The 25,724-nt window shown below is 45.6% G+C and overlaps 1 protein-coding gene across 1 annotated transcript in view; it reads right to left on the bottom strand.

The window, feature by feature from the left end:
- Positions 1–20,799, bottom strand: part of LOC309547715 (interferon alpha/beta receptor 2-like) — a 35,165-nt gene extending 14,366 nt beyond the window's left edge. The window contains exons 1-4 of the mRNA XM_082247663.1: positions 20,691–20,799; positions 8,294–8,420; positions 4,440–4,609; positions 400–575 (exon numbers count right to left, since the gene is read on the bottom strand). Coding sequence (XP_082103789.1) covers positions 400–575; positions 4,440–4,609; positions 8,294–8,420; positions 20,691–20,739 — 522 coding nt within the window. The 5' untranslated portion in view covers positions 20,740–20,799. The remainder of the gene's footprint in view (positions 1–399; positions 576–4,439; positions 4,610–8,293; positions 8,421–20,690) is intronic.
- Positions 20,800–25,724: the final 4,925 nt, after the last annotated feature.

Here is a 25,724-nt window from a genome sequence, read left to right as displayed (position 1 = left end):
AGAAGACTGCGGGACCATTCACAAAGCACAGCACGCACATGTGCAGCGAGCAGCCGGCTGTAAAGCCAAAAGCTGCATAGCCGGCTAGCCACAGTTAGGATGCGGGCGCCAGGAACCTAAAAGCTAGTGAAGAACCAGCCTAGGTGATGACGTCACTGGATCCCTGGACAGGTAAGTGTCCTTATATTAAAGTCTTTGTAGCTGCTGACCTTTATTTTTTGCCCATCTATTTTTATACACCCTTTCTCCCCCACATTTCCTTGGACCAACAGTGTATACAAGGTCCAAGAGGCTGATGTATAAATGTGTGTTTAAAAAAAATGTCAAAATTATTATTTTTTACCTTTGCAATTATATATACGATAACATATTTAAAAAGCAAACAAAAATTCTCCTAACCTCTGCCGAGTCTCCATAATAGACTGTGTACTCCAGATATGGATAGACATGGTCACTGACCATGGTAACATTGCGCTGTTCTGTTTCATCCCATAAATGAGAGATTGGAGGATGGACAGACACGTTAATACAACGATTGCAGGGAACCACATCCAATAAAACTGGGCCTAACCTCGCTGAAAAAACAAAGCAACAAGAGAGGAGGAAACAACTTAGTAAGAAAACAGTGCAATTGTGTGAAAGTCAGAAAATCAATCTATCCACAATTATATACAAAATGTAAGATACACAAAACTATCTTTACCATTTTGGTATTCAAGTGCATCTCTAGGCAAAACATGCTTTAAAGAGGAAGTAAACTTCCTCTGCAGAAATTTACTTATAGGTAAGCCTTATTACAGGCTTACTCATAGGAACTAATATCTCCTAAACATTTACCGTTTAGGATATATTTATAGGACATGCAGCCAGTGACATCACTGGCGCATGCACTCTGAAGGAACGGCCACAGGTGCCCTTCCTTCCAAGCCCCATGCCGTGAACGGTGGCTCCCGCATGCATGCGCAGGAGTGACCTAATCGTGGCTCTGACCAATCACAGCGCTGGAGCCCCCGAACCCGGAAGTAACACCAGAGAAAAGGTCAGCGGTGACACCGATGTGCATGCGCTTCTTTCTAAGGTATTACATAATGGAGCCAGTATGCAATGCATACTAGCTCACTTTGCCTTGGTCTTTCAGGGTATATATAATAATTTTTTTTTTTTTTTTTTTTTTTTTTGAGTTTACAACCTCTAAGTTTTAGATGGAATGGAGAAAGTTAAAGTGATACTAAGCACACACTGTTTAATTTACATTGTCCTTTATATTTCTGTATATGGAGGATGTCTGTATATGGAGGATGTCTCTGTAATTATTTTATTATTAAAAAAAAAAAAAAACACAGTACCTTTTTTTAAATTAATATACAGCTGTCACATGACCCAACTTTACCCAGCCTGTCTGCCTGTAAGCAGGAGGCGCTTCTAGTCCTCTGCTGCTAGTCACATATTCAAAATAATAAAATAAATACATAAAAAAAACCGTAGGAATACAGGAGTAAAAATAAAATAATATCAATAAACTATTTAAATTTTCATACAAATATATTTAAAATCAAATCTTTATTATTTTGTGGCAATAACATGGTGTGGGTGGATTTCTGCCAGTCACAGGCTGTGTCACGCCCCTCCAGCCTGAGTCTTAGAATAAGAGGGAGGTGAAGTCACTATTAATCTATATGTAATAGCCCACCCCATTGTGTTTAGTTGCTTAGTGGGCATGGAGGAGGGAGGGAGGGAGTGGACTGTCATTTAGCACTGTGTATACGCCCACATGTGTGACTCTATAGCAGGGATATGCAAACTGTTGCCCTCCAGATGTTGCAAAACTACAAGTCCCATGAGGCATAGCAAAACTCTGACAGCCACGAGCATGACACCCAGAGGCAGAGTCATGATGGGACTTGTAGTTTTGCAACAGCTGGAGGGCCACAGTTTGCATATCCCTGCTCTATAGTAACATGGGCTGCTCGGATGTGATAGGGAGGAAATGCGAAGTATAGAAACTCACTGAAAACTGAGCATGTGCAGAGTTGCTACCACAGCTGCAAAATCCCTAGCTGAATTGGGGACATAAACAGAAGAGGGAGAAAGGAGCAGGAATAAGCAGGTTTTTGTGCAGAATACAGAAAACAAATCTCATAGTGACTGAGTGAGTATGAACAGCATGTAATACACCATTTATTTATTGATAGTTTATGATGTGGGTTTAGTGACACTTTAAACCCTCTGTCAAGTTTTTACAAGACTCTGATGTGAACAGTAGAACAGGAGCCAGGAGGTGCAGCAGGTCTTCACTAAAGTACTTCATTGGTTGCTAGGACGCCGGCAGTCCTAGTAACCAATAATACAGAGAGGGACCATTTTAGGCAGGCGTTGGCAGATTGCAGAACCTGCACAGCATACTGCCTGGGGGAGGGGGGGGGTGGGTTGTTGTCCCCCAACCTGGCATAGCAGTGCAGTGAATTTGAAGACCCCCAGACTTCAGTCAGGTAAAACGTCCTAGTGGGCTACGGGCTGTACACTTAATCTCCAGATCACACATATTACAGACCTCAGATGAAAATTTGCCTGCACAGAATGTTCATCTTTCTGGGACACAGCAGCCTCTGTAATACAGTGCAATGTGCTCACCATTGAAAATTACCACCTCTCCCATCTTCCCACCACAACGGCGATAAGAGGCAATGGTCACCCAACCGCCCAAGGCTAGCCAGGAAAAAACACTCAAATCACACTGAGTCCACTTGAAAAAGACCCCCCTCCAGCCGACAGTCAAATGGATTTACAATTAGGTTAAAATTCCAAACAGTCACTTTGTAATTTTTCTTTGTGTTCTTTGTAATTTTTAATCTGATAGCAGATTCACATGAATATAATGCTTGTTTTTATATTTATAAGTGACTGTTTGGAATTTAACCTAATTGTAAATCCATTTGACTGTCGGCCTGTTTGACCTTCCGTAACAGGGGGTCCAACCTTCCGGTAAGGGTACATCCTTTATTGTTTTGTGTGATCACTGCCAGAAACTTCCTTTGCAAGATTGATGTTGGATTTACGGCCATATTTTCCGCATCTGAATTTTTTCTCCTATATGGACTTTATGGACTCTGTTTACCTCTGCAAGTTTCAGTTAGTTAGTTATTTAATTTAGTTGCGCTGTACCTTCTCACTTTGTTTTCTGCTACATATTTTTGGTACAAAAAAAAAAAAAGCGTATTTCGATTGGTTTGCGCAAAAGTTATTGCGTTTACTAACTACGGGAAAGATTTATGTAATTTTTTTTTGTTTATTTTTTTTTTTTACTAGTAATGGTGGCGATCTGCGATTTTTTTGTGGGACTGCGACATTACAGCAGACAGATCCGACCCCTAACTGACATTTTTGACACTTTTGGGGGGACCAGTGACATTACTACAGTAATCAGTGCTATAAATATGCACTGTTAATGTAATAATGACACTGGCAGGGAAGGGGTTAACACTGTTGGTGATCAAGGGGTTACATGTATGCCTCATGCTTACTGACGAGTGGGGGGGAGGGGATTGTGTGACAGAGATTGCAGGTTCAGCAATGCTGAATCCTGTTATCTGTCCCTGCCTGTCACAGAGATCCGCCCGCTTAGTTTACACAAGCGGGTGGATTTCCTCACTCTTTCCCCGACGATCAGGGAAGAGCGGCGGTGATCACCGCCTCTCCTCCCCTGGCCCGACTCCCGCTGTGTCTGAATACAGCGGGAGTGAGCTGAGCGCGCCGCCGAGAGAGGGAGGAATCCAGCGACGTAGGTCTACGTTGCTGGACCCAGCCGAGCGGCTCTGCTGCAGTAGCATCAACGTAAGCAGTCGGCAAGTGGTCAAAGGAGTTGTAAAGTCAGAAGGTTTAAAGCATTTTATTCATTAGGATGAAAAACCTATGTGCAGCGGCCCCCCCCTCACCCCTCAGCACCCCCTAATACTTACCCAACGTCCTTCTCCGTCCAGCGATGCCCACAAGTCCCTCGGCCATCTGGGACACTCCCTCCTGATTGGCTGGGACACAGCCGCGGCACCATTGGCTCCCCAAGCTGTCAAAGTCAGTTAGGCAATCAGAAGCTACAGAGGACGGGGCTGAATGGAAACTCTGTGTGAATGGACACACGGAACTGCAGCTGGGTTCGGGTGCCCCCATCACAAGTTGCTTGCTGTGTGGGCACTCGACAGGAGAGAGGGGCTAGGCGCTCCAATGAGGGACCCAAGAAGAGGAGGATCCGGGCTGCTCTGTGCAAAACCAACTGCACAGAGGAGATAAGTATAACAGGTTTGTTATTTAAAAAAAAAAAAAAAACTTTACAATCACTTTAGGATGCTGTTAAAGATGTTGACGCTACAATATTAAAGTCCATTGGTCACACATGCACACATACACACTAGTAAAAGTCCAAAGCTGATGCTAAATATACTTACTGTCTGAAAGCGGGCAAAAACCCTTAGCTATGGCTACAGCAGAGACTTCATTAACTGTGAAACTGCGGACTATGGGAACATACGTGGACACAACATCTATGAAATCTTTGGTCAGGTCACAGTGCCGGCTTGTAATATTGGAGCAGCTTTTGCTACTGACAACTGGAGAACTAGAAAAAGTACAAAAGGGAGACCAAACATTAAACTAATATAGTACAACGGCAAAAACAAATTATATACATATGTGTAATATATGGTATAGAATCACTGCGCTATATTCATTAAAAGACATTTAAAACAATGTATGGCAAACGGTATAATCCTTAAAGCGGAGTTCCGGGCACAAAATCGATCTTTTTTTTTTCTGCCCGTCCGCTAGTTCCCCTTCACCTGTAAAGGAATTGGATAGTTAAGTTTTTTTTTTTTGTTTACTTACCTTGTAATTGAAGATCGAAAATACTCACCTCAGTGTACTTCCTCCCTCAGCGCCGCGGCTCCGCCGTCACTTCCTGTCTTGCGATGATTCCTGGGAGCTGAACGTCATCGCTCCCAGGAATCAATGCGACGGCACCGGCCCCGCTCGTCACTTCCGGGCCGACGCCGCATTCCCCTGCTAAACAGCTTCTGGGCATGCCCAGAAGCTGTGGAGGAATGCGGCGCCGCACCGGAAGTGACGAGAAGGGCCGGTGCAGGCGCATTCTGGGAGAAGAGGACGCGGAAGAAGACGCAGAAGAGGACCGCGCTGGCTTCAGCTGCCCACAAGAGAGATGGCAACGCTGTGGAAGAAATTTTATAAGTGAGTATTTCATCTTGCAGGTAAGTGCGAACCGGGACAGATCAGAGGCTAGCCATTGTGGAATGTACTAGCCCAGACTGTCCCGGGGGTATGTTTATTGAAAAATGTTTTCTGTGCCCGGAACTCCGCTTTAATTCGAAAAGCAGCTGACACAAAAAGACAGTAAACCTTATCTTCAATGAAATGGTGAAAAATGGTGTCGCGCTAATCAACAAACTAATTTAGCTGATGATAAGGAGCAAACAAGTCCCAGGTGCAAAGAAAGTCCAGTCCGCATAAATCCCAAATAGATAAAAGGGTGCAAGCAGGAGAGTCCACCACCAGTCAAAATACCAAGGTACTCTTACCAACTTTAAAGACCCCACAGGGTCAAACACCCTCTGAATGTGGATAAACAGATGACAAAGGGAAACCAATCACTTCGGTACATCTCCTCCTAAAACGACCAGATCAGACTCCCAACCGTTCCTTCAATTGCTCCAAATATCTGTCCTCACTTACCGTATTTATTCAAGTATAACGCGCACACGTGTATAACGCGCACCCCTAATTTTCGATTAAAAATCGGTATAAAATTTTGTTTCACACCAAGCATTGTAATTGACAAAAAAAAGTTGTTGAACATGTGCGGCCATGATAAAAATCATTTATTGACAACATAAACACTGAATTACGGTACGCAAAACACTGAATTGTACAAAAGCAATGCTTACCGTAACATGTGGGCGAAGCGAGGAAATGAAGCGGCGACCATACAGCGGATAATAAGAATTCTCACCCCCAGTTCGGGCCGCCCACTGTACGCGACGAGGGGACGTTTTTTTTTTTCTTCGCCCTCGCGTACAGTGAGCGGCTGCAGCCCGGGAAAGGCGTAGTGCGAACTCACAATTCGCCTGCGCCCTCAATGGACCGGCCGCCACTGCCACCCCACCCCTCGTTTATAACGCGCACCCAAACTGATTTATTTTTTTGGTAGAAAATTTTGCGCGTTATACTCGAATAAATACGGTAGCTCTGCAGTGAGTAATTTCAGCTCTTTGTCCCTTGTTTTCCTGAAAACTCAGACAAGCTTTATAAACCCTGCATTATATCCTGCAGGTGTTCTTGCTAATTTAGTGATTCACGAGCAGCAGACTTGGTAGATCATGGTGTACAATAAAACGTTTACAGCATAAATTTCTGCAGTATGCAGTTAGATGAGCCATATTACAGGATCCCCTTGTGGAAGCACTGAAGGACACCAACCTTTTTTTCTGATCACAAGAACTGGAGCAGATACAGCAGCTACTGGTTAATTCTAATTATGATATCCTTTCTTCTTTTTAGAGATTATCCAGAACCACAGAATTTAGTCCAACCTTAAATTTATAACCATTACAGCCTTTAACCTTTTAGAGGTGGTATCCCCTGGTTATCTGTAGATCTTTCTGAAGTGAATACATATGTGTAACATAAATCTATTATGCATAAATAAAACACATACATTACCAATCAGAAAAATGACAAGTGAAAATATAAAAAACCAAAACTTGTAATTTCAGATCACCAACCTTAAAAAAAAAAAAGAGCCTGATGAAGGAGCACACATGCTCCGAACGCACGCTTCTCCTGCCTTCTCAGCTGCCGGATGTGACGTCACCCGCACCTCTGCACAGACCCGGGCGCCATTAAACAGCTATGCCGACTGATAGACGCTGACAGCCATCAGCCTACTCGTCTCGGCAGCATCCATCCATTACCAGAGACTCTGCAGAGGACCCATTACATTCACCATGCTGGCATACCATTTACCTTTGTGAGTGCACAATTTCTTTTAACCCCTATTAAACTTTGTATGCTACACTCAGTAGGCGTTGCTTTCTTGTTTCTTCTCGCCTGAAAGGGAATCGCCAGCTGAAAAGATACATAACGGGATAATGCCTGGGAGGTGCAGGCATAATCCCGGTATAAACACTGAAACTCGAGGATGTCCATGGATGTCCTTGTGGCCAGAAATGGTTAAAAATTGTACACATAATCATGGTGGTATATTTCACATAAACATAACCCCCACAGGATATCTACATAGATAACAGGAGGTGTGTCCAAGCATGAGTCTTTTTGCGTGCGTTGCATTATTTACGGGCACAAACGAACATGTATTTGCTAGGATCTGTGGGGATGTCATTAATAATGGCACCACATGCGACTGCAAAAGGCAGTAAATTTTTGTGCGGTACAGGCAAATGTGCGATTTCTCATGGGTTACCTCACTGTACCTGTTGTGAACAAATCCTAAAAAAGTAGTCCATGAGGCAATGTTCAGTGATTTTAGGTTGCAAATCCTCCTAGTTCCCCTTTCTAGCACAAATTCCCCCTCCTAACACAACCATCCAGAAATTCCTCTGCCTAGCACAAAAACCCTTAAACCATCCTCCCAGAACAACCCCCCCCATTCTCAAATCCTCACAAATCCCCCTCCTAGCACAAATCACCCCCATCCCAGCACAAACCCCCGTTCCTAAACCCCCACTCAAATCCCCCCTAATCCCCTCTCCCAGCAGAATCCTCGCAGATCCCCCCCCCATCCCCCCTCCTAGCACAAATCACCCCCATCCCAGCACAAACCCTCCCTGTTCCTAAACCCCCACTGCCAGCACAATCCTTGCAAATCCACAACCCCCCCCCTCCTAGCACAAATTGGAGCTGTGTGTTAACTCCCATGCAGTGTGACTGAGGAGAGAGAGCAGTCCATATGCAGCTATGTACACTAAACAAAACGGAAAGCTGTAGTGCCACCCGACATGTCCTTAACAAGTGATGACGTTATTGGTTGGCAGGACATGGGTGGGCGACCTGCACAGCTTTTTGCTTTTCTGGCAACAGTACACATAGCTGCAGGGAGCAGGAGAGAGCCGTACAGACTGCGCTCCCTCTCTCTCCTCGCAGAGGCGCACTGCACAGGAGTTAATACAAGTAGCGCTCAGACCAGAATGCGGTTGCAGCACCCCTGAGGACTCTTTGCGGCACCCCAGTTGAAAAACTCTGCTCTAATAAATCAAGTTCACCATATACATACCTATCCTCCTGATATTCCACTTTGTAGTAGATAACTGATTCATTGTTGGGGTCGTCCCAGGTCAGGATGTGCTCAAAGTTTTTAGAAGTGAGTCTTAGATTTGTTGGAGGCTTCAGAATAGCGGAGACTGTGACAAAGGGAAGAACAAATGGAAGTGTTAAAATGGAGGAATTATATTTATATAGAAACATTTATGTCAGTGCTTGTTTAAAGAATTTGCACTCTATCGTCCCGTCCCCACCATAGTTCGCACACATAAAGGGAGAATTTGATGAAATCAATCAATTAATCACGGGCAGTTTATTTTTAAGAAGTGGGGAAAAAAAAAAAAAAGACACAAAAGTTATAAAGGACACAATTAGTGGGGGCAGAACCCCAATGTCAAACCAACCGTTACCTGCTACCTAACTGTTACTGTCATGTATGTACCACTATACTATTAATCAGTTCTGATGTCTTCTACTAAAGGTAATGGTGAAGCAGGGTTAAACACTTCTGTACCACTTGTGACATGGGATAGTTAGCGCTCATGGTAGATGCATTTATACAGGGAATTCACGGCAGACAGGAACTATATTCAAGGGCCTGGTTGCTCACTTTTATTGAAACGGCTGAAGGCAAAACGACAGTTCAACATAGGGTTTCCCATGCAGGGGATCTTCTCCAGCTTCAGATTACAAACACTGCAAAATGCAGAGTCACCTGGCTCATAAACTCACTCAGCTTCAACTGCCGTATGCTGTACCTCTTACTGATCTATTTGACTGTGTTGTCCAGCTCTCCTGGATACTTTGCTCTCTATCCTTTAGTCGCAGTGCCCTGCTGCATGGCTCACTTCTGGCAATTGGATTGGGTTTCTCCTGACCCCCTGATAGGAGTCGACCTGACTCCTGGAACGAGACCTGCTGTCTCCCGTCTTCTGGCTGGGGCTCCTCTGACCCCTCGGTGAGACCCTCTGTCTCTTGACTTCTGGCTGGGGCACCTCCGAAACCTCGGCGAGACCCTCTGTCTCTTGGCTTCTGGCTGGGGCACCTCTGAAACCTCAGGTGAAACCCTCTGTCTCTTGGCTTCTGGCTGGAGCACCTCTGAAACCTAAGTGAAACCCTCTGTCTCTTGGCTTCTGGCTGGGGCACCTCTGAAACCTCGGTGAGACCCTCTGTCTCTTGGGCTTCTGGCTGGGGCACCTCTGACCCCTCAGTGAGACCCTCTGTCTCTTGGGCTTCTGGCTGGGGCACCTCTGACCCCTCAGTGAGACCCTCTGTCTCTTGGGCTTCTGGCTGGGGCACCTCTGACCCCTCGGTGAGACCCTCTGTCTCTTGGCTTCTGGCTGGGGCACCTCTGACCCCTTGGTGAGACCCTCTGTCTCTTGGCTTCTGGCTGGGGCACCTCTGACCCCTCGGTGAGACCCTCTGTCTCTTGGCTTCTGGTTGGGCACTTCTGACCCCTTGATGAGATATTCCGTCTCTTGGTTTCTGGCTAGGGCACCTCTGACCCCTCAGTGAGAACCTCTGTCTCTTGGGCTTCTGTCTGGGGCACCTCTGACCCCTCAGTGAGAACCTCTGTCTCTTGGCTTCTGGCTGGGGCACCTCTGACCCCTCGGTGAGACCCTCTGTCTTTTGGCTTCTGGCTGGGGCACCTCTGAAACCTCGGTGAGACCCTCTGTCTCTTGGGCTTCTGGCTGGGGCACCTCTTACCCCTTGGTGAGACCCTCTGTCTCTTGGCTTCTGGTTGGGCACTTCTGACCCCTTGATGAGATATTCTGTCTCTTGGCTTCTGGCTGGAGCCCCCTGACCCCTGGATGAGACCTTCCATCTCCCACATTATTTTCCTCCACTGCACACCTCCAAACAGAAGAGGATCGCTGTTGTATAAGCCCCCAAAAAAGTGTAGCAGCATGGCAGTGCTAAGTAGCTTTGGAGCTAATTCATACAAAATGCTTTTCAACTGCTGTTGGTATAGATTTTGTGCATGGTCAGTAGCAGTAAAAAAAACTCACCCCAGCATTGATGGTTATAGCCTCCATTACTAGATGGATACATTAACTTACCTTATGAGCCTACACTCTAAGGGCTCTTTCACACGGCCGCTCCGCTTGTCCGCAAATCATCCTATTTTTTTGCGGATGATTTGCGGACATAATGTAAGTGAATGGCACTGCGGATGTCAGCGGAATACCATCCGCTGACATCCGATTTTCCTCCTTTCAGTTCTGTTCCGTTTTTTGGAACGGAACAGAACCCTATTTTTTCATCCGTGTAAAAAACGGAAAGGAAGGAAATTCGGATGTCAGCGGTGTCATCCGCTGACATCCGCAGTGCCATATACTTACATTATGTCCGCATATCATACGCAAACGGATGGGATGATATGCGGACATACGGAGCGGATGACAGAAATGTCATCCGCTCCGTGGAAAAAAAAAAAAAAGACCCGCAGCGGACCTTTCACACGGAGCGGCCGTGTGAAAGAAGCCTAAATGTTGTAAACCTTACTAGAATATACATGTTCACTCCATCCAAATGGTGAGAGTTTCTGGGGCACTTCTACAAGAAGAACAAACTGGGAAGGCACAAACACCTCGTGCATTGCCAAAAAGTTATTAGGAAAAAATTAAAAAGGACAGGAAGTGTGTTACTGGCAGGATCACCAAGTGAAAAAAAACTAACTTAAAACAAAATGAAAGCTACTGTGGCCCCCACATCTAAGGACTGGTGAACAGCAATATATTACACTTTTTTTTTTATTAGGTTTACATACACTTTAAAATAACTGGCAACAGTAAACACAAGGAAGTTCATAGAAACATTTCTGCTGAAGTGGTTTGTTCCTTTCCTGCCCAGTTTTCACAATCTACATGATGGTGTAATAACCAAGAGCAGATCAAAACCCAGTGACTAAACACGCATTTCCTCGATTCTGGCAAAAATGCACTTGGAAAAAGCGATCTGCTCGGTTTATTATTTCCTGGCAGAAGATGCTATGAGAAGGAAAATTCACTGCAACACAAAGCATTCTTCTACTGAAAATAAAAAAAAAAAAAAAGATAGGAATTGACTATATGGCAAGATAGAGGAAAGTGTTAGACCCCATTCACACTAGCATGACTTGTCAGGCGACTTGGTCGCCTGACAAGTCGCGGTCGGTCGCCTGCCATTGATTAGCACAGGACCCGTTCCAATAGGAGCGACACAAGTCGCTCCGACTTAGAAAAAGGGTCCTGTACTACTTTGGGGCGACCTGGAGGCGACTTGCATTGACTTCAATTATATAAAGTCCGTGCAAGTCGCGCCGAGGTTGCGGTGCACGATGTGCACGCAACTTCACAGGTCGCCCCAGCAAGTCGTGTCGCCCCTGTCTGAATGGGCTCTTAATGGTAAGGAGTTAGTATAAATTAGCAATACTGGCATAGAGGTGTCATAATTGTATACTTGGTACAGGGAGGGAGAGAGAAAGAAAAAGTGTGTTTGGGACTTTAAATACATCTCATTGTGCACTTGAATAAGAATATATTGAACCAAAAACCTATCTGAAAAAAATAAAAAAACCAACATGATTTTAATTTAATACAAATTTCAACGATGCCGCACCAACATAGCTGCATATAGTACATTACAACAATAGGTGCACTAGTCCTTTGGATGGGTTCGAAGACTTTGAATGACAATTGCCTAGTCATGCAACACTGTACTCATATGAAAGGTTTATTTTTTATTTTTTTATTTATTAATTTTTTAGAGAGCTCTCTTTCAGACCCCGTTCACATTACTCCCGACTTGGGACACGACTTGTGCGACCTCAAGTCGGCCGTCATTACAAATTCAATGTAAATGAATGAGAGTGGTCTTAATATGCACTACTGAAGTCACTCCGACTTCAGAAAAGGTTCCTGTACTACTTCAAGGCGACCTCTATCCGACTTGTGCACATAGACTTCAATGGGAGTCACCTCTAAGCCGCATCCTTATCTATTTTCAAGTGACTGTGATCAGACTTTCCAGGAAGAAGAAAAAGATTACCCAGGCATTCCCCACAGACAAAGTCGCCTATCATTTATGTCTCTTCAAAGTCGCGCTAAAAAAAAAGTCGCTCCTTCATGGGGCGACTTTCTGGTCGCGGTAGTGTGAACCGGCTCTAAGAGGCATTTAATCACTGCTGGATTTTTTTTGGCTAATTTAACAAAACAAAAAAGACTGAAAAACTTTGAAAAAAAAAAAAAGTTTAGTTTCTCTTATCAAATTTTGCAATTTTTCTTCTTCACTGATGTGTGCTGATGACGCTGCACTGATTTCTAAAAAGGTACAGGGGAGGTTCTGGTGGCACCGCGGGTTGCTTGCAATCCCAGGCAGCAGCAAAGTACATCAGTAGTCTTAGGCTCCATTCACGCCTGAGCGTATAGTTTTCAGGCGTTTTTTTGGGCTTTTTTCCAGGCGTTTTTTTGCAGGTGTTTGTAGGCAGGCATTGACATCTAACAAAATCACTTGTATTCTGTCAAAAAAGAAGCTCATGTACTTTTTTTGAGCTTCAGGTGACAAAGCGTTCAGATGTGAACAGGGGCCATTTAAATGAATGGGATTTTTCTTGTTGGGCATTTTGAGAGTTCAGAGATGAACGTTTTACGAGCTGAAATACGCTCAAGTGTGAACAGGGCCTAGGACCCAGTAGAAGGAAGCGAGACCAAAAGGGTAACGCCACAAACTGATAATGCTCGTCACCCACGGCAAAGTGGAGTAGACATTTCAGCTAGATAATACGCCGAAAGACCACTGCTGAAGCAGGCAGTCTAGAAATCAAAGGAGTCGCCTCCAAAGAGGCATCGCAAACAAGCTGCAGCCCCTGGACCAACTGATCCGCCAGCTCCACAAAGGCAGGGGGAAGCTGTTCCCCCTCCAGGTCCCGATGTAAAAGTTTAGCCCACTCGGTCAGAGTATGCGACACCAGGGCAATAGTACATACCGGCCTAAGTGCCGAACCAGCCGCAGTTAACATATGGCAGGCCAGAGCCTCTGGCCTCCTATCAGCTGGATATTTAAAGGCCGGGGACTGCTCAACTAGAATGAAGGTGGCTTTATTTAACCTGGAACCGGCGAGTCCACTACAGGTGGGACCGTCCACTTTTTAAGCAGGCAATCCATACAAGGATACCGCATTGCAAAACTTTAAGGACCGCTAAAGAGCGTTTTGGCCAACTCCACTGTTTTGTGACATTATTATCAAAGTAAGCAGGAAAGGGGAACAACCTCACCACCTTGGAGAGTCTGTGGGTGCCAAAAATGACTGGTGCCTCCAACGCAGCATCAGCCGCATCCTCCATCTTTAAAGTTTTTACGCGCTGACACAATTAGCGCATCCACCAGTGCCTTTTCATGCACGGCTAGAGGAGCAGAGGAATCATCCTCACTATCTGAGCACTCAGGGTGCATGGACGTAGACCCAGAAGGGTAACTCGCATCCGCGACGGCCGAATCAGATTCAGGATCTGATGAGACAGATGTAGCAGGTGAAGATGGGGGAGGCTTTTTGTCCCAGAATCAAATCCACCTTGGACACTAAGGACTCCATGACCACTGTCCGTGCAGTAAGGGATTGTTGGGAGACGGGGAGCCGGTAACCTCGGAGAGGGAATAAGGTCAGAAAATGTGCTCCACGGACTCCATTAGTGAAGAGCCTATAGGACACACACAAAAAAGGTGTATGAACTGCTAGGGACACCCCCACTGTGCTGGCGGCACCACAAGGCCAAGCACAGAGCACTACCACTGCTATAGCAGGGAGAGGGAGAGAGAATCCCACAAAGACTCACCACCACCGATCAGGCACTTACAGCACCAAGCTAACTGCGCACCATGCAGCGATCAGGAAGAGAAAGATCCAGGAGTCAGCACTAGGGGATGAGGAGGGGGCTCCCACCGCCCAATCACCCTCATATAGCTTCAAAAACATGGCCGCCGCTATTTTCAATGGGAAACCCACAAGAAAATGGCTGCCGAGGCTACACAAACATGGCAGCCTATCTACAGCACAAAAGGCTACAAGAAAATGGTGGCCCCACAGGAGCTCCAAACACGATCCCAGCAGGAAACAGGAAAGGGGGCCCTGGCAGGAGCCCCCCACCAGGTACTGCCCCCTCCCAAAAGTCAATTGTCTAGTCGCTGACGGCATGCTCCCCCCCCCCACCGCCAGCTCGACACCCCAGACCAACCTAAAAAGGTATGGCCACCCCATGGGAGGGAGGGTTATGGGCAGATGGGGGGTAACAAGTCCGCAGAGGACCGAGAAAAAAGGGGGGGGGACGCTGTATTGGAAGGAAGGGAATCTGGCCGTCCCATGGAGGGGCCCACGTCCACCCCAAAACCCTCCAGGGGTAGAGGGGGGAACAGCTACTTACCATACCAGGAACAGGGTGGGCACCCCTCCTGATAGACCACCACTCCATCGGAATGTGGGGCTGTCGGCCAGGAGGAATGCTGCGACTCAGGCCGAGGCCAGGTCGTATGCGCCCTCGCGAGAGGTTTAACTCGCAGGCCAGCCCCCATCCAGTGGGGCTATGTCACGGCCCATCTAGCGCGGAGCTGAGGCTTGCGCATGCTCACTAGCCAGACTGGAGGGACCCTCAGAATCTTGATTATCCAGATGGTCACCCAGTCCAGCAGTCGATTGCAGATTCTCACAGGAACAAAACAAAGATAAGAAAAAAAAGTTCAATTTAAAAAGGAAAAAATAAAAAAAAATTGCCAGGACCAGAGATCCCAGCATGGAACTAGGTCCTAACTCCTGACACTGAGTTCCTATAGCTGAGAGTGGGAGTATACCTCCTGGGACTTCCCCATAGGTGTAGTTAAGCTTTTTCCTGCCTAGTGTCCTACTCCTGTAGGGCGCGGTATAACCCAATGGTCAAGAAGATAAGGAGCTGTGTCTGTCAATGAACGAAAGAGAAAGCACATTTTTGCTGCAAAAATGTATTTATTTTAGGTTAAAGGTGAAAGTGCTTAGGTTGAAGGTTTATCTTAATGTATTCTCTGTATTAGGGTAAAATATCTTATGTGTGCAGCCCCAGTCATCATATACTTACCTAAACCTGATTTCAATCCAGCAATGTGCAAGACAGCAGCAGCTCTCTCGCCTTCCTCACAGGGCATATTGCGATGTGCACGAGAGCAGCAGCTCTCTCCTTCCTCACAGGGCATATTGCGATGTGCACGAGAGCAACAGCTCTCTCGCCTTCCTCACAGGGCATATTGCGATGTGTACGAGAGCAGCAGCTCTCTCCCCTTCCTCACAGGGCATATTGCAATGTGTACGAGAGCAGCAGCTCTCTCCTTCCTCACAGGGCATATTGCAATGTGTACGAGAGCAGCAGCTCTCTCCCCTTCCTCACAGGGCATATTGTGATGTGCACGAGAGCAGCACCTCTCTTGCCTTCCTCACAGGGCATATTCATAGCAAAGGGAGCCATTGGACCCTGCTGCTGTCAATCAAATACTGTGACAGTGCAGAGTTGGGTGGTGTGTGGGTGGGGGGACCCTAAAAGGGAAGGATTAGGGCTGCTCTGTGCAAAACCACTGCACAGGGCCGGTAAATATAACGCGTTTATCATTTTTTTAAAAAAAATTTCAACCTTTTAAGCAACCACTTGAAGTTGGTCTCAAAATTATGTATTCAGTAATAGCAAGCCACAATAAATTGTAGATTTTAGATCTGCTTGGAGTCCAGCTTTACATAGTCGCCGACATTGGAGAAGCTTCCACATATCAACTGTCCCAACATGGCAGTCACATGTCAGTTCTTGGCAAGTGACTCCCCAAGTCATGAATAAGGATGATAGTCCTGTAACACCATAAAGTCAGCAGTATCAGTTCTCTTATTTCTGTCCAGTCACGTTCCCTATAAAAAGGAGAAGTCATCCCCCAGAACTAGGAAGCTCTGCTGATCTCCAGTCAAGATTTAATTGCATGTTAAACTCTGTGTTTTAAAAAAACAATACCTTTACCTTTTTTATGTGGTGGTCACATGACCCCAATGCCCTCTCTTCCTCCTCAAACTCTAAGGAGCTACTAATGACAATCAGCAGTGTTTGCCAATGTCACAAATTCCAGGAGCTCATTAGCTCCCCAGATAGCAGCATAGGGTCTACATGATGTAGGCAGGAATAGAGGGATGATTGACATCTCAGGGCACTCCCTGGACAAAGCATATGACATAGCAAGCTACGCAAGGCTGGAATACACTTTAAACAGTTCTGGACCGGAAAATTGCGCGGTCGTACAACGCTGCACCTAAATAAAATTGATGTCCTTTTTTTCCCCACAAATAGAGCTTTCTTTGGTGGTATTTGATCATCTGTGCGATTTTCTTATTTTTTGCGCTATAAACAAAAAAAAAAAAAAAAAGAGTGACGATTCCGGGGGAAAAAAAAAAAAAAATAGAAATTTCACATTCTGCTACAGAACATTCAAAAAAAAATAAAATAAATAAATAAATAAATAAAAATTGTTTATAGGCCAATGTGTATTCTGCTATATTTTTTTTTTTATACCAAAAATATGTAGCAGAATACAAATTGGCCTAAAAGGATAAAGAACTTTGATTTTTAATTTTTTTTATATCAAAAATATCACAATAAAGCGTATTTTGATTGGTTTGCGCAAAAGTAATCGTGTCTACAAACTAGATCTTCTGATTTACATCATTTTTATTTATTTACCTAGTAATGGCAGCGATCTGCGATTTTGCAGCAGACAGATCGGACCCCTAACTGACATTTTTGACACTTTTGGGGGGACCAGTGACATTACTACAGTAATCAGTGCTAAAAATATGCACTGTTACTGTAATAATGACACTATCAGGGAAGGAGTTAACACAGGGGTGATCAAAGGGTTAAGTGTGAGCCTAGGGGAGTGTTTTCCAACTGTATGGGGGATGGACTTGTGAAATGACAACAGAGACCTGTGAACCCTTCAGAGAGAAGAACAGTCAGCTGTGTTTACAATAGCTGACCGTCATTCTCTCTCAGCAGGGAGCGATCGCGGGTGCCCGGCGGCAATCGCGGTTGCTGGCCCCGTGGATCCGCATCCCCCGCTGCCTAGTGGGGGCAGGAGGGCGCCTCCAGCGCGCGCTCGCCCCCCAGCACCCTGCGCACGACCAACGTAGAGCTACGTTGGTTTGCGCAGGAGAGCCAGCCTGCTGCAGTAAAACTGCAGCGGGTGGTAGGGAACCGGTTAAAGAGGAACTTCAGTCAGACTTTAAAAGCGTAGAAAAACTACATGCAGCATGTAAAAATCTCGAAAAGAGGATTTATCCACTTTACTGTTGTAAATCTGTTGTTATTTTAAGTACAAAAAATTGATCTTTAATACTTACCTGTAAAATCCATTTCTTGAAGTACATCATGAGACACAGAGCCATAAATTACATATGCGTTATATAGGCCACCTATAGGTGAAGGACACTGGCAACCAATCAGAAAGGATGTCCCCCTATATAACCCCTCCCACACAAAAAGTACCTCAGTTGGGGAGGGACCTCTGTGTTCCATGATGTACTTCAAAAAAATGGATTTTACAGGCAAGTATGTATTAAAAAGCCATTTTTTTCTTACATCACAAGACACGGAGCCCTAAATCATAACATATGGGATGCCCCAAAGCAATGCATCTGAGGGGAGGGGACACCAAAAGAAATATCGCCATCCGACCACAAAGGATTACAATCGCTGCCTGCAGCACACTGCGGCCAAATGCAGAATCCTCCTGGGTCCCAACATCCACTCCATAGAAACGAGTGAACGTATGCACCGACGACCAGGTCGTGGCCTTGCAAAACTGAGCCATAGAGCCTTGATGGCGAAGTGCCCAAGAGGCACCTACTCCTCTGGTAGAATGTGCCTTTACAGGAAAAGATGGAACCTTCCCTTTCTAAATCATATGCCTGAGTAATAACCTGGCGAATCCAATGAGAAATCGTAGACTTAGATGTTGCCAACCCCTTCCTGGGCCCTTCTGGTAGCACAAACAAGCTCTCGGCCTTAAGAATCCGAGCTGATCTTTCCAAGTAAAACTTAAGTACACGCATTATATCAAGAGAATACAACAACTTTTCCTCCTCTGAGTGAGAATATGGAAAAAAAGAAGGTAGTATAATGTCCTGATTCAAATAAAAGGCGGACACTACCTTGGGTAAAAAAACCCTGGGTGTGGACGTAGAAGCACCCTCTCTTGATAAAAAAATCAAGAATTACTCTTTACAAGAAAGAGCTTCTATTTTCGATACCCTTCTAGTCGAAGTTATCACAATCAAAAAGACCAGTTTCTTGGTCAGAAGAACCAGTGGAACCTGCCCCATGGGCTCAAAAGGCTGTTTTTGTAAAACTGCCAACACCAAATTTAAATCCCAAGGACATAATGGTGGCTTCACAGGTGGAAACAAACGTAACATTCCCCGGACAAAGGTTTGAACCAACTAATTGGAAGCAATCGGTTCTCGGAAGAAAACCGATAAGGCTGAAAATTTGCTCCTTAATAGTGCTCAAGGCTGATTTTATATCTACTCCTGCTTGAAGGAAATCTAGAAACCTCCCGATGATATATTTGCGGTGATGCCATTTCCTTGCTTCACACCAGGTAATGTAGGATTTCCAGACCCTGTAATAAATGTATCTAGAGACTGTTTTCCTAGCATTTATCAGGGTATAAACTGCAGTACCAGATACACCCCGTTCCTTCAAGATTAAAGCATAACTCCACTTTGTTGATAAAAAAACATTCCCCTCTGGGTGATCTATGTAATTGCAAGGATTTTAACAACCCGTGTTGCAGATTCCTACCTTTTGTTATTCTGAAGAAATCCATGTTTGTTCTTCTGTGCCAAGTGGGTCTAATGGGAGTGGTTTCATAATTATCAACCAGTGGTGGCAGTTGCAGGGCACTAATGAGGAAAGCTGTTGGGCCGGTATCCTTTTAGATGTGTTCCTATGGGAAGTATCTCACCTAAAATTACATTTTTGTTGCAGGGGATGCCAGAAATCTGACTTGTATTTTAGGCAGACTTCTGGGAAAAATGGTGAGTCAATCACACAGGCCGGAAATTATGTTTCTGGAGTGTGAAGGTAGGTGTCCTTGATGTCGATAGAAGCGAGAAAATCCCCCTGATGCAGGGACGCCACTACCATGCAAATTGACTCCATTCGGAACTTCTGTACCCGCACAAAGCAGTTTAACGCCTTGAGGTCCAGAATTGGACGTACCTTGCCTTCCTTCCTGGGAACTGTAAACACGTTTGAGTAAAACCCCTGAAATTGTTCCGAATTCAGATCACCCCTTGAAGTAACAAGTCTTGCACTGCCCCAAAGAGACCCCGTAAGCTATCTGGGGACGAGCGCAGGTTGGAAGGGAAGAAACTTGCCGGATAACAAGACCGAAACTCGATCTTGTACACGGACCAAGTGACTTTGTGGACCCACTTGTCCTGTACTAGTGAGGTCCGCGGATATGGGAAACCAGCTAAGACATCCCCCCCCCACCCCAGATAAAGGTGAGGGCATTCCTACATGCTGAGGAAACCTTGTCCCCAGGTCTGGAAGAGCCTGCTCGTGGCATGCCAGACCAGGTCCTCTTGGAACCTCAGGTGGCAGCCCTGAAGGGCTTTGTTCCCTTGTCTTCAGACCCTCAGGGACGAAAAAGGCCTCCTATGAGCCGTGAAGAATGGCCCCTTCTACGATAAGGCCTTCTTAAAAGTCTGGTCCACAGTAATCACAAATCACAGCCAGTTAGCCAAGGAGGAGAGGGGGGGCGGGGGCGAGCCGTGGCTCTGTGTGTGAATGGACACGTAGAGCCACGGCTCAAGAACAAGCCTGCTTGAGTGACCTCCATTGCAAGCTGCTTGCTCTGGGAGCACTCAGCATAGACCAAGAGTGCAAGCGAAGGACCCGGGAACAGGAGGATCCGGACTGCTCTGTACAAAGAGCACTTGCATTGCACAGAGCAGACGAGTGTACGTTTGTTAAACAGCCTTTATGATCACTTTAAACAAGGCCAAAGAATAACGGGCAAGGTATAGTCACTTCGATTTTCCCTGGGCAGCCTGAAATATGGTTGGTTGCAATAGGTATCTGCATTCACTGAATACATAGTTAGTCTGGTTAAAAAAAAAGTCCATCCATTTCAACCAACAGAAAAAAAAGAGACATAAGTCCTTCCTTTGGAAGGAGTCTATTCCACATTTTCACAGCTCTTACTGTGAAGAAGCCTTTTCGTATATGGAGATTAAATAGCTTTTCCTCCAGAGGAAAAAGGGTGCCCCTGGTCATCTGCGATGACCTTAAAGTGAAAAAGCTACACCGAGTTCACTCCTGTTAAATATGTACAAACAATGAGCACTGGCATTGTAAAAGCAGTCCTACCCAGGAAGATCACATGACAGATTAGGAGGAGGGGTGTCAAGCTTGCCATGGCAGCCGCTGGTCACATCCTCTGAATCATCCTCTTCTGGTGTGTAGGCACAGTCCTGCAGGGAGGAAAAAAAACATACACTGTTAAAGAACTGAACTCCAGCCTTCCCTTCAGTCTTGTACAAATGTACAGGCGCGTCTCCTGTACTGAAATTGCTTACTCTGATTTTATTACCATGAGTGAACTTCTCACAACATGCATTAGAAGCTGTAGCAAGTCAGATAGGGCCTACCTTATTTCCTGGCTGGAGGACACCAGTGGCAAACGAAAGTGGTGGTAACCTTTTTCCCAACAGGTTAAGTCTATAATAAACCTTACCTGTAAGTATTGTGAATATCTGCTAAACTTGTGCTTTTTAGGAGATATTCACATTGACTCCAGCCAATGACGTCAATGTCACATGGGCAGTACACTGAGAGCGCTGTGGTGCGATTGTGACTCCCGTGCACATGCGCAGAAATGACATTATCGCGGCCTGGTAATTTAAATGGCCAGAGTGAGCAAACCTGGAAGGAGGATCAGGCGTAGATGAAGCGTCAGAAGCAGTGACAGCTCAGCGTGAAGGGCTCAGCTTGAAAGGCAAGTCTATCATAATGTGCTAGTATGCTGTGCATGCTAATTTCTAGAGTTATATACAGCTCTAAAAAGTGTATTTCTTGAAAAAACTTTTTCTAGTAATGTCACTTCTGGGAGATTTCCAGTTGAGTATCTGGGACAGAAAATGAAAGGAAACATTTTCTAATGGTATACAGACAACAAAAATAAATACACTGGCAGAGGGTTTTACCCTTCCCTAGTCCATCCCAAAATACACCCTAACCCTACTCCTGGTAAGTCCTTAGGACATATACAGTAATATAAAAAAACACTGACAGGTAAAGTGAATAACCTTTATTATCTTGTTACCATGCCACCTGAAAATGAGGAGGATTTATTAGGCAGCAAGTGAACATGTTATCATTGAAGTAAAGTTGAAAGAAGAAAAAAAAAAAATGTGTTAAGATTTCAGCGACTTAAACAAGGGCCAAATTGTAATGGCTAGACGACAGGGTCAGAGACTTTCCAAAATGCAGCTCTTATAGGATGTTGGGATGTTCCCGGTCTGCAGTGATCAGGATCTACCATAAGTGGTCCAAGGAAGGAAACTGCCGACAGGGTCATGGGTGTCCAAGGCTCAATGATGCACGTGGGGAGTGAAGGCTGGCCCATGAAGTCCGATCCAATAGAAGAACTACTGTAGCACAGATTGCTAAAAAATGCTGGTTCCAATAGAAAGGTGTCAGAACACACAGTGCATCCCAGTTTGTTGTGCAAGGGTCTGCGTCGCCACAGACCGGTCAGGATGCCCATGCTGACCCATGTCCACAGACAAAAGCTCTTAGAATGGACACAGGAGCACCAGAACTGGACCATGGAGCAATGGGTGAAGGTGGCCTGATTGCATGAATCAAGTTTTCTTCTATATTATTGGCCGGGTGCGTGTATGTCACTTACCTGAGGACGAGATGGCACCCGGATACACTATGGGAAGGCGGCGGCAAGCTGGTGGAAGCTTAAAAATCTGCTGCTGATGGTTTGGTGCCAGATACCAAAGCATACCTCCAGAGGTATATTTTTGGCAGCAAAAGGGGGACCAACTCAATATTAGCCTTAGGTGTGTGATCATAAGGTTATGGCTGACTGGTGTATGTAATTTCTGAATGCCTTCGCCATCATCAACATCTCGGAGCAAAGAAGTGTTAAATTATTTTTCTGGAGGAGATAAGCCATGCTGTGCAAGGTGGGCGGGTTAGGAGTCGGACGTTAGCTAGGTATAAAAAGGACAAGTAAGGTATTTTAGTTAAAGGGAGCTATGAAATGGTCTGCAAGGGGAGTTACAGACGTTTTTCATTTTAGGTCGCCTTCCTTGGACCACTTATGGTAGATCCAGCATACAGGTGTACAGGATTGATGCTAAAGGGCCCTGATATGTCAATCTCTGCCATGGCGAATCCTTTTTCAGAGGGAGGTAGTGGCTGCCAGGCATTCACGAGGTGTCTCTACGGCATTCTGAATGTATGTTTCTTCTTTAAACCCAAGGGGAATTTTGGATGGATATACCACAACACTGAGCCAAGGGTTTGGATTGTGGGTGCAGCGCGCTCCCATTGATTTCAATGGCCAAGTTAGACAAGTGGTGCTGCCTGTCAAACTCTGCAAGCTGAGTTACATTTGCTGCGAAGGAATCATTGTGAAATGTTTACTACCCATATCACTCTGGCTGCAATGTTACGATTAAAGCCCCGTACACACGTACCGATTGTCGGCCGTAAATATTTGGCCGCCGAACGATCGGCCGATTGTCAGCTTGTTAGTATGATGCTTCCGACAACCGACAGCGACTTTTCGGCCGAACAGAATCGGGTGTGCAGGCTATAAAGTTTTTGTTGGCCGTCACCAGAACGGCCGATTGTTCGCCAGTCAGTACAGAATTCGGCCGACAAACAGCAGATTAGCAAGACTGGGCATGATCAGAAAAGAAAAGACACACGGAAAGTTAACCATCACATGACATCACTTCTGAAGTCGGCTGTTGTTGGCCGACAAAATTCGTGTGCAGTCTTTTGCATTTTTCAACCGACAGGACAGCACCGGACAAAAGACGGCCGATCGTTCGGCCGACATTCGGTACGTGTGTACGGGGCTTTAGGTGGAGGAATCGGCACTGCTGGCTATTGTACACAAGTAGCTGCAGCGTGCCAAAAAAAACTGTGTCCTCTAACTATACAGGGAAACCTGCCTATACCGTAAGCAGATGATTATGGTGCACAAAGATACATTATGGCTCTGCTTACAGCAACGTGGTCTTAGATTGGATTCAAATCAGGAACACTAAAATGTAAATGTTACTGGCAATTCAACTGGTTGCAAACCAAAGCCGGCTCCAGAGTTATGATTTATGAATAAGTGTAGTTGGGATACAAGACTGCAAGTATCATTGAAACTAAGAACTAGTTTCAACCAGTCAATGTTCCTTTTAGAGAACTAAACAACATTGTCTATATATAATGAATCTGTTGTATCTGAGTGCGGTTTTGGTGCCGAATACATTTTGGCAAGGCAACAGGATGCTACAGAAGCAGTAACAGACTTTTTCTTTATCACCAACCGCAGGAACTGCTATCCGGAACAGATTTCAATCTACTGTCTCCTGCAGTCCTAGACATCAACAAGGGAAAGATCTTTAGTTTAATATAACCTGTCTGCAGGACCTACTGAGGTAGGAGCCATCACTAGACAGATGATTGACAGATCCCAACTCTAAAAGCTGTGCCAAGAACAAGCAGCAAAATGCAAAGGACTGCTGTGCCTCTCTGTCAATCTCTTCACTGGCTTCCATTAGTCCAACGTTTAAAAATTCAAAGCGCTGCACAAACCGTAAGGTTTCTCGGCAAAATGCCTAAAAATTTAACCCCAAAATTGTTTACAAGCTCATTATGCCTTTGTCTTTTATTTTTATTTTATTTTTTTAAGGAAGTTTACAACCTCTTTAAAGTGTAACTGAAGGCAAAACCTTTTTTCATTTTGGAGTAAGGGAGGTTACAACCACAAATCCTTTTTTTTGCTATCCGTCCCATTTCTCTTTAGTTCCTGTTCACAGCCAAAAACGGAATTTTTGTAAAATCTTACCTGTAAAATTCCTTTCTCTGAGTCCTCCGACAGTCGCCGCCTCTTCATATTCGTCACAATGGGGGTATTAGACTTTGCTCCAAAGGAGCAGCTAGGCAACAGAATATGTTAACATTAAAGCTTTTAACATATCCCACCCTCAAGGGGTGGTCCCCTCAGTCAATACCCTCCTACTTCCTGCAACCATATCTCAGTTTCAGTGGAATAGCAGTAGAGTATACAACCAAACCCCAAAGAGGGGCGGGGGCGGCGACTGTCGGAGGACTCAGAGAAAGGAATTTTACAGGTAAGATTTTACAAAAATTCCGTTTTCTCTTACGTCCTCCGACAGTCGCCGCCTCTTCATATTCGTCACAATGGGGACGTCCCAAAGCAGTGCAAACATGAGGGGTGGGAAACGCATCCGCGCCATAAGGCAACGCAGTCTCCGCATCAAAGAAAGGAACCTTACCAAAGGAAGGAAACCAGCTGGGCAACAGGAAAAAAATTGCTCAACAGGAGCAACAACCCAGGAAAAAACAAAGAACCAGGGGATAAAAAGCTATCCCAACAGCCAGAGGTCCCAACAAGGGACCCTAGGGAACCGCCGGACTAAGAACCTTGCGGCCAAAGGAAGCATCCGCCGATGCCTGAACATCTACCTTGTAGAATTTTGTGAAAGTGTGCACGGTCGACCAGGTCGCCGCCTTACACACCTGGGCTACAGAAGCCCCATGACGACAGGCCCAAGACGTACTCAGAGATCTAGTAGAGTGCGCCTTCACAGGCACAGGGGGAACCTTCCCCCGCAAGGCATATGCCTGTTCAATGGTCTGCCTGATCCATTTGGCGATGGTAGAGGCCGACGCCGCCATGCCCTTCCGAGGACCCTCTGGAAGAACAAACAAAGAGTCCGTCTTTCGAAAAGATGCAGTCGATTTAAGGTAAACCCTTATCGCCCGAACAACATCCAAAGAATGTAGACTCACCTCCTTTGGATGTTTAGGCTTCGCGCACAGCGAAGGCAAGACAATATCCTCATTAAGATGGAATTCCGAAACTCGCTTCGGAAGAAAAGAAGGATTAGGTCGCAAGACCACCTTATCCAAGTGAATAACCAGATACGGAGACTTGCAGGACAAAGCCGCCAGCTCCGACACTCTGCGAGCCGAAGTGATCGCAACCAAAAAGGCGACCTTTTTGGACAACATAGACAACGCGATCTCCCTGATCTGTTCAAAAGGAGCACGTTGTAACACAGATAAAACGAGATTCAAGTCCCAAGGGGGCAGAGGATCCCTCCTAGGAGGAACCAGATGCCGCACTCCCTGAACAAA

The sequence above is a fragment of the Pelophylax lessonae genome (genome assembly GCF_965119305.1).
Source record: "Pelophylax lessonae genome assembly, chromosome: 2".
Classification (NCBI taxonomy): Eukaryota; Metazoa; Chordata; class Amphibia; order Anura; family Ranidae; genus Pelophylax; species Pelophylax lessonae.
Note: the sequence above shows the minus strand (reverse complement) of the source record. Positions and strands in the feature narration are given on the sequence as shown.